Source organism: Juglans microcarpa x Juglans regia, chromosome 1S (assembly GCF_004785595.1).
Source record: "Juglans microcarpa x Juglans regia isolate MS1-56 chromosome 1S, Jm3101_v1.0, whole genome shotgun sequence".
Classification (NCBI taxonomy): Eukaryota; Viridiplantae; Streptophyta; class Magnoliopsida; order Fagales; family Juglandaceae; genus Juglans; species Juglans microcarpa x Juglans regia.
In genome coordinates, this window is record NC_054595.1 from 15,852,195 (window position 1) to 15,862,498 (window position 10,304).

Here is a 10,304-nt window from a genome sequence, read left to right on the forward strand (position 1 = left end):
TTTCAACTCTCATCTCAACTCAACTAACCATCCAAATCTCCCGTCAATAGAGATGGAATGGGATGGAAAAGATTCAAAGACGGGGTCAAGGGGGAAGTCCATCTGTGCCATACGTGTGTGACATTTGAAGGTTTGGATACTTGGCAGCATGTAAAACTCAGAAGTCTTTAGGTTTGAGTTAGCCTTATGAGTTGGTCTTTTTGGCAACAGACTAAGCCTCATTTGTTTTCGCAGAGGAGATAAGATGAGTTGAGATAAAAGTTGAAAGTTGAATAAAATATTGATATAATATATTTTTTTAATATTATTTTTATTTTGAGATTTGTACAAATTGAATTGTTTATTTTATTTTACCTAAAAATTTAAGAAAATTGTAATAAATATATGAAACGAGATGAAATGAAACATTTTGTAAAAGAGAACGAGACGTAAATGAATTTTGAAAATGTTCGTGGTGACTGCAAGGCAATAACTTAGGCCTTTCTTACCTAGAAATAATGAAAAGAAAAAAAGTATATAAAGTATAAACAAAAATTTATGAGAGGAAACGGAGGGATGAGACAACTCCTCCCTCCCTCCCTCCCTCCCTCCCTCTCCTCGAGTTGGAACAAAGAAGTTGTATGAATTTTAGAGGGAAGGATAAAAAAAAATACAGAAGAAGAGAGCTATTTGGTGGTTGCTTGTGTTATTTTAACCTCTCAATATATCTTCTGAACTCATGGATTTTTTCTCTCTTTTTGGTTAGAAACGAGTCTCTTCTACCTGATAATGATTTATATATGTTGCCAAGAGTTTCATTTTTCATTTTTTAAAAAAAATATTTGAAAAGCAAACTAGTTAAATGATATAGAGCCATTGAAAAATTATCTAATATTTCGAAACAAAGTGATTAAATAAAAAAATTTAACTATAATATTATAAAAAAAATTATAATTGCAGTCGTGAATATACAAGCATCACGCAATCACTTTTAAATAAATATAGTAAATGGAATCAAAATGATATTGTTCTCCATTTTGAATTTTATCATTTTCATTCATATTTTAAGTAATTTCTTGTTTAAATAATGAATTTAAAATATGAGAAATTAATTAAATATGATTAAAAATAATAATGAAACAAAGAAGACAGTAAAAGACAAGGGCAGACAGTGTGGGACCCCTGTACATAGTTGGAGCAGTGTTTGGTATTTAATCCGAAGAAGAAGAGATGCAGAGATCGGATGACAAGCTGACAACAAACTTTCAGACAATGTCTTCCGAATCTCCAATTATAGACTATAGTAAGCCCACTGCAGTTCCTTAGTCTTGTTGGCAAGACCCTCCTCTTTCCCTCTCCACTTCTGATTACCTAATTTCTTTTTTTCTTTAAAATAAAAAGTTAAACAAATAAATAAATAAAGAACTGTAATTGGTGCAGCAATTGAAGGACGTCACACCCATCAATATAGAATCTTTAGTTAGCTTTTTGCATTTAGTATTGAGAAAAAAAAAAATGGGTGAAAGAATCTGTGACGTAGGCTCTTTTTCATGCATATGACAAAATTAATTTGAAAATGACAAATAGTTTTTTAAAATAATTTAATTTAATTTTAAATTTTAAAATAATAATAATATTAAAAAATAATATTTTATTAAAAAATAATATTTTATTCAACTTATCTAAAATCATCTCATCTCATCTCATTTCGCTATTCAAAGAAGCTTTTAATCACAAATTTAACATATAATTTTGGAGCATGTAAGATTTTTGTAATCTTTTTTTAAAAAAAGGTAAAATTTATTATCATAAAATATATTTGTTCATGTGAATTTCAGGTGAATCACAATTATTTTTTTTTTCAAAAGAACTGTGCAAGATTTATACATCTTAAAACTGTTCAAATATAATTCATTTAAAAAAGACCTACAATTAAGGATTCCTCAATATTAGATAATATTACTGCTAAAAAAAGTGATTGTAAAGGTAAATTGGATTGGATGGGTGTAAACATGGGGATGTGGTTGCATAGACACCTGACCTTTTGCTTTAGCCCTAGCTTGTTTTATCAAAAGGGAATAAGTACCTCATGAAAACATATTGGTTAACCGTTCTTTGCCTGCAGATTAGAGAACAACTTTCGGATGATTGCCTTCTTGACTTGGTTTATAAGGTACCTTTCCCAGAATTAAGTACCATGATCAATTGCTGGAAGAAAGTAGAGGTTTTTTTTGGCATATGGATCACACAAGAGTTCTTCAAATTCTATGCAAATGAAATTAGAAGATTATGTTTCTATCTTTTGTATTTCTTTTCTGTCTTGTTTTTCAGATGGAGAAAAGAAAAAACATAATAGAACTTTGGCTTTAGATAGAAGCGTGATGCTACACCCACCAATGGGAAGCCGTCGAAATTCGTCACCGAATGTGCATTTTTTTTTTCAAATATTTTTTTAAATCATTTAAACATTTAATAAAAATAAAATTGCAAACTCATTAAAAAACACTTCCTTAATTATTAAGTAAAAAAAAAAATCGATAAAAAAAGAGTCGGTGGATATTATTTGTGGGAGTAGAGTTTTCCTTACATAGAATATTGTTTCAAGCTTAAGGTGCAATATATAATCCCTAACCAGCTAATTAACAGTACTGTATCAACCAAAGTTGTCCAAAGTGGACTGTGATTCAAGATTAAACAATGTAAGTTGGGAAAGGTCTGTAGATGGGCATTGATCTCATTTATCATTTTAAAATTGCATCTTAAGAAGACATCAAGAAACATGAAATAGTCAGGCATCATCCATGCACATGTGTAGTATAGTACTACTATTATTTTATTTTCTTAGACCAATCTTCATACCAAATGCAAAACAATTCTACCGCTTATATATAAATCTTACATTAATTTCTATATTAGAACCCATAATAGTTATAAAAAAAAAAAAAAAAAGTCAAAATTGGAGTAATTTTTCTCTATGTATCTATGTATGTATTCAACCGGGCAACAAGAGCCAAAGTATGTATGTATGTATTCAATCCGGGCAGCAAGAACAAAAAGTGTTTGGATTGAAGTTAAAAATTTTCGAAAAATTATAATTAATCAAATGTAGCCTTAGCTTTTGGCAAGTGAAAAAACGTATATAAATTAATCATGATGGTAAAGTACTGAAGGATGCTAAATTGAATATGGGATCCTCCTAATTATTGTAAATTAATAATAAGAAGACCACATAAATATATATATATATATATATATATATATATATATATATATATATATATATATAGTCAAAGCAAGTAGGTAGTACCCATACCCTAATCATGACTTGTATCATTACTAACCCAACACATATAGACACACTTAATTAGTTTATACACCCACACAAAGATATTTTATATAAATAAATACATATATATATATTTATAAATAATTTATTAAAAATTGAATCCTAGCTTAGACTGCACCACCACGTGCCATGATTTAGTCCAAAGAACATTGGCACATTAGTACATGATATAATTAATACATAGAGGCACATGATTTTGTTGTGGAATTAATATATAGTGGTTAATTAGTGGTAATTATTGTACCATTTCAAAGTGATCAATTGTTTGCTCCATTATTAAATGGCCTGCTGAGCTTAATTAGGGCTAACCAACAAGTAAAATAATACAACTCACAATAAAGACTGTATTAACATGATCATCTTCTTCTGATCTCATGATATGCTGACATGGCATTATCTATCAATTCTTGAATTTTTATTTTTTAAATAAGATCAATTGATCTAGGACTGATCGATAGTGCCACGTAAGTATGATGAAATAAGAATAAGATGATAATATAATATATAACATAACTCTTTTGATGAAGTATAAGTTAGAACAACTATAATCATGGAATATTGGGTTTGAAATTGGAATTAGAGGTAGCTTATTCGGGATCTTTATAAATCTATCCATAAGATAATATATATAGTAGAGACCATAATGTGATCGAATGAATAAGCCATTTTTCATGAGCTGTTTTGGAGGTATTTCTAAGAAAATGAAGACTACTACACCATTTTTAAACATTGATATACATATATATATATATATAATATGATCAAGGAAACAAGAAGCATGCATTTCAAAAAATTTGGTTATTTAGGACGATCTATATGATTGTTGTTGTAATTAATGTACATAGAAGGAAATGATACACCACACATTTGATAAGGAAAAAAAAAATTAATTTATGCAAATGATAGTGCGTCGTGTAAGAATGATTATGAGTACATAAAAGTTTTCTTTATGCAAATTCAAGTGATGGATAAAATTAGTTTAATTTTGGAGGGGGCATTGAATCTATACTATGATAACTTTCGATCTGTGTATATGTATGTGTATATATTTATACGCTTTGTCGTTTATAATTATTAATAAATATACATTAAAGGTGCAATTTCATTTCATATTCCTTCAATTTATATCAATTTTTTAAAAATTTGATAATTGATCATATTAAAACTCTTAATCCAAAAAAAAATTAAGGAATCCTCCTCTTGAAGAAATAAAGTAAAAGAGATTTGAATAACAATTTTCTCTAAGATTCTTCAACCAATGATTTAAAAATCTCATGTTGATGGACTTTGAAGTAATCCTCCTCTTGGATCTGAGTTCATATATATCATGAGATTTTTTTTTTACCTAAAGTTACCTTGTCTTGTCTCTTGATACATTGACTGACAACGATAATATTTGTGAATTAGTATTTGTCAATAAACTATTCATAAACAGTAATTTTACTCGTGAAGAATAAATAAAGTATAAACAGTAATTTTATCTCACTAAAAATTAAATTGTAAATTTTTCAACCAAAAATTATTTTGATGGACTTTGAAGTAACCCTCCTCTACGGCCTTAGAGCACTCCTAATAGATGTTGTATAATATATTTTTCTTTAAAAATATAAAGAAATGTTCTCAAAACACTCTCCATTAGATCTTCTATTTTAAAGCCATTTTTACATTTTGCTACATGATATTGTTAGATGTAGAGGATTCTATTCATCAATGTAAACATATTTAATTAATTTCTCACTCCTCCTCCTCCTTCTTAGTACATTAGCATGTTGGAAATATTCATGTCCGCCCTTGCATTGGAAATATTCATGTCCACCCTTGCGTTTGAAAGAGATCCAAAGGTTCTCTTTTGTGATGTACGTAACTATAATTATTCAATTGAGTTTGACTACAAAACAAAATAAAACAAGAATATTTTCATTATATAATTTTTTTTTATTTTTAAATCAATTAATATTTTAATTTAGCTTATAAATTTAGATTAATTTAAAATAGAATATAATTATATGACATTGTATATAGGGAGATATTACAAATATCAAAAGATATAAGGATATTATTGATATTTAGAGAAAATATTTGAAATGAATAAAAAATATTAAAAAGTATAATATTTAAATGATATAAAGAAAAAATAGATAAGCGGATATATGATATATTGTAAAAGTCAATATGTAAAATACAAAAAATAAATTTTGGTCATATATTTTAAATGATAGGTTAAAGAAACTATTGAGAGTGCCCTTAGTTCGTATATCCCTTGCCTTGGAAATAGAAAAAGGACATGAATATTTTGCTTTATCTTGTCATCTATTCTCAAAGTTCTTTCAAAAATCATAACCACAAACACTACTTTTTTACCTGAAGTTATCTTGTCAAGACGCATTTGACAATGGCTATTTGTGAACAGTATTTTGTTGTAAAAAATTTTATACACTACCTTACCATTCAATTTTTATTTCGCTATTTTCAATACCATCCTTCGTTACCGATCATCTAATAATGATAAATATAAATATGTCCCATCTTACAAAATAAGATAAAAGTAAGATAAGAGTGATATAAAATATTACCAAGTGCAAAATGCACTTTTTAATTTTGTGTTTTTTTCAAGTAATTTTAAAATCACTTTAAACATTTTTTTAAAAAATAGAAACTTATTAAAAGAACACATCGTTAATAGGTAAAAAAAAATCAAATTGGTAGAAACTCTCAGGACAAGTAAGATAAATAACTAACTCTGGTTAAACAAATGTTAAAAAAAAATTATTATTTTTTTTTTTCCTGTGAATGTGTCTGGATTTGCAGCTCCACTTTCATCACAATCACATACCACCTCTATACAATGAAATAATGTTTTTTAATTTAAATATATTAAAAAAAAGAAATGTAAAATAAATTAAAATTATATTCATTAATTGCGTAAAAGTTGTTAACAAGTTGTCACAGAGATATATTTGCTACGATTTTTACAATGTACGACATTTATAAGTGGACTGGCTACTACAATTGCAGACACTATCTATCAGTGCAGAGCTTGGGCTTGGGCATAATAGAATGCTCTGATGGCTACGATAATGTTCAAACTTGTTCATTGCCCCCACCAAGTTCACAATGGAGAGAAGCTTTTAGATTGAAGGACATGAAAATGACACATCAATTCAAATTCATTTATCACATCATGTCGAGGAATCCATTGATTCTTCACAAAAGGTTTACATGCTTGACAAAACAACAATCATACAGAGAGCATCGCATTTCAAAGAATTACTGATAACAAGACAATAAACAGCTGAAATCATCTTATAGAACCTCAAATCAGTTGATCGTAGGAATTGGGTAGGCATTGAAGAGAATAAATGACATAATTCAAGCATTATGCGTACTGAAGGAAACAATCCATAACACAAAATCATAGCTAACTTCAAAACACAATTCCCATAGCAATGTATCATATAACATCTACTTGAAAAACAAATGCACCGTTGATGAACCCCACTCAAAGGAAAACAGTGTACCAAAATCGAGAAGTAATTTAACAGTAACCAAACTGTCCTCTGCATTACCATTTGAAAAAACCCGTCACTATGGATCAATATTTTATGGGAGCAATAATTTCTAGATGGGAACCGAGTTTCTCCTCAGCAACCTTCTCAGCTTTGACCCTCAGTTTTGTCAATTGCTTCTTTCTCTCATAAGCAACCTGTGACCTCTCCTTTCTCTTCCTCTCGAGCTCCTACAGAGTTAAAACAGTTGAACATATGTTAAAAAAGATTCACCAGAAATATAATTAATCAGTGGACAGAAATGAATGACAAAATCTCGAAAAATGATGTATGACACTGGCTTCTTGACTTTCTAAACATTAAACAAATGCTAACTCAAGAACCACAACAGATGCGAAGTCAATTGAACCTCTGACACAATTATAAATATTTGCAAAAGAACCTAGGGTATGGCATTGCACTGAAACACAGCACAAATTGAAAGCAAAAAAGGAGTTCATTGAAACTGTGTTAAATAAATTTGGTCTTACACGCCACTTAGCAAAGGGTATGGCATGTAATGCCAACAGTGAGCCATATGACCGAAGCACTTCAATTAAGACTGAGCTTCAACAAAATTACTTATGACATGTTACCTCGATTCTCAAAATACAGTATCAATACTACTAATGCAATGATATGACTGTAATAAGCATCCTTGAACTTTTCATATCAAAAACTTACCACACATGAAAATTATAATACCCAAAACGATCAGAAAGTTTATAGAAAGCACAATTGATCGTCAGATTGTGAAGTCAAATCCCAGACTTATAATAGTCGTAACACGTACTAGTGCTATAGGTAATCTGACTAGAAGGTACAAATTGCAGTAAAAATTAAAAAATTCTACATCATTTAATGGTATATCCAATATAGAATAACAAATCATGTCAGCATGCCACATCGGAGCTCATCAGTAAGAACCTTAAGAGATGAAATAAGAAAAAATAAGAGATGAGAAAATGAGTTCTTGGAAGAAAAACAAACTTATCATTTACAGGTTGTAGACAAAATGCATCATAAAATGCAACCCGAATAGATAAACTCCGAGCAGAGTCTAAACCCAACAACATAATTAATAAACTAATGTGAAGCTAAACAGGTATACATATTACACTGGTGAAAACTGAAAACAAGCAAATATTAAGCAAAGACCCAAAGGAAAAGACAAAAAAATTTCACCTTAATAGTTTCATAGTGGTTCCATCCAACTTCCGAGGAAAGCTTGCCTAACAAGCAGTACTTGTGTCCTGCTTGAAGCCTCAAAACCCTGTTTCAAAAAACCCAGAGGCAAAAGTCATTATGTTTGAAAAAAACTAAAAACTAAAGAATTTCCAAATTCAAATGAGAAGATCGAATTAGGAAAAACAATTACTGACTTGAGAGCATCAGGAATGACCATCCGCTTGATCTTATCGTACGGAGGTGGAATCCCCTCATAAGCCTTCAATCGAGCAAGAGCCGCGGCTCCACGTTTGGTCTTGTGTGGAATCATCCTACAAACAACAAAATATCCCTTTCATTTTCCGTTTACCAACCACAAAGAGAAATGAGCTATGTTACGGTTATCATCTCATCTCCCCAAATCTCTTACGGAAGCAAAAACATTGGTTTTAGAAATAACAGATGGATATAAATAGACGCACCCGCGAATGGTGCGCCAGAGGATCTTAGCGGGAGCACGGAAATGGATGGGGCCGTGGGACGGCTTGGTGTTCATTCGCTTGCGGAGGAACCTCATGTACTTCATCTTCTGGCGGACCAAACCCCCCGAGATGGCGATCTCCTCACACCGCACCACCACGACCTTCTGCCCGTTCAGCAGCTCTTTCGCTATGATCGACGCCAGCCTACCCAGCATGTGATGCCGCGCGTCTACCACAACTCGCTTCGCGCAGATCCCTGATCCCGACACCATCTCTACCTCTCTCTCTCTCTCTTTCTCTCTCTCTCTGTGTCTCTTCCGGGGTGAAGCGGCCAACGAGTCTCAGAGCACGAGAAAAAGAGGCTAGGGTTTCGGGGTTTTATCTAGTTTTTGTTAAGATGAGATTTGGAACAGCATCGGACGGCTAGAAGGATGAATCAGAATCATGAGAGGTTGGGTATTGGGTCAATAGCTGGACCCAAAAAAAAATGGGTTTTTGGGCCGTCTTGATTTTTATTTATTTATTTATTTATTTTAATTTCAAACTTTATTTTATCAAACATCATTCTCAACCATTACATTGTTAAGGTTAGCTAGAGACCTAGCATTACCTTTGGCTACAACATTTACATTAGCTTGTTCTATAGCTATTATATTAGAACAAAAACCTTGTCTATGTCTTTTAGCCATGACTTGAACACTTATATCTGGGTTGATGAAATCAATATCAATAATCTCACAACTCTGGTAAAATGTTTGTTGTGCTAGCTGGTAAACTACTTGATTTGCATTTATCTTTACATTGTTAATCTCTCAACTTATATTGGCCAAGATAGAATGAACATCCTTCACAAGACATGGAAGCATATCATTTTATTGATTATGATGTTTTACTGCCTTTACAACATGAAGTGAATCCCCTTCAAATACTATCTTTTTGCAAACTAAGCTCTTTACACAACTTTGCAGCTGATATTAAACCTCTAGCTTCTTCCATGGTAGATTGTGAGCAAAACTGTAATGGTTGCAAGCACGAAGCCAGTAAATCACCCTCACAGTCTCTAACTACAATCTCAACTCCAATTCTATTACATCTTTCCCTTACTGCTACATCCTAATTGATCTTTATCCAATCTGTATCAGGAGGATTCCAATGAGTAGAGCACATTTGATCCAATCTGTCATGGTGTCTCGAGTTGAGTTGCTTATTTTGCATTTGCTGGAAGTCATTGTACACTTATGTTGATCTTTTCATCAGAATTGAAGGGGGTGGAAAACTGTTTTCAAATATCATCTTGTTTCTTCTTGTCCACAACAATCTAGCTATTTTGGCAAACAAACAAATTTCAATTGTTTCTATTCTCTGAAACATTTGCATAAAAATATCTCCAAATTCTTCATTTGTGATTGTAGTTTTTTGTAATTTTTTATTTCCTAACATCCATGCATCTTGTGCAGATGAACAAGTCCAAAGAATATGACCTGAACTTTCTTCTGCTTGTTGACAAATTGACATAAAGGTTCTTTTACAATCCTCCTCTTGCATAGATTTTGTTTAGTGGGTAAAGCATCATTACATGCATACCAAATAAACATTTTGACATTATTTGTAGTTTACATTTGCCATATTTGCTTCCATAATTCTCTATGCACCCCCTCTGTTGAAGTTTCCCCTTTTCTCAAAAATGAAAAATTTTTGCGAAGAAAATTACAAATATGTTGCTAATATCATTTTTGCAACCATTATTATTATTGTTGCCCATCTTTATCACAAATACGTAGGTGT

At 31.1% G+C, this 10,304-nt stretch overlaps 1 protein-coding gene across 1 annotated transcript; it reads right to left on the bottom strand.

The window, feature by feature from the left end:
- Positions 1-6,740: 6,740 nt before the first annotated feature.
- On the bottom strand, positions 6,741-8,920 carry LOC121246127 (60S ribosomal protein L13a-4). The gene is made up of 4 exons (XM_041144142.1): positions 8,520-8,920; positions 8,253-8,369; positions 8,056-8,143; positions 6,741-7,061 (listed from the first exon to the last, which is right to left on the bottom strand). Exons 1-4 carry the CDS (start codon positions 8,789-8,791, stop codon positions 6,918-6,920), a joined length of 621 nt encoding a protein of 206 aa, XP_041000076.1. The 5' UTR covers positions 8,792-8,920; the 3' UTR covers positions 6,741-6,917.
- Positions 8,921-10,304: the final 1,384 nt, after the last annotated feature.

Excerpts from the sequence above, each read along its gene's own strand:
- LOC121246127 (XM_041144142.1), bottom strand. The coding sequence starts at position 8,791 with ATGGTGTCGGGATCAGGGATCTGCGCGAAGCGAGTTGTGGTAGACGCG. Across the intron at positions 8,370-8,519 it reads CTCTGGCGCACCATTCGCGG|GATGATTCCACACAAGACCA; the intron begins GTGCGTCTATTT and ends TGTTGTTTGTAG. Across the intron at positions 8,144-8,252 it reads GTCATTCCTGATGCTCTCAA|GGTTTTGAGGCTTCAAGCAG; the intron begins GTCAGTAATTGT and ends TTTTTGAAACAG.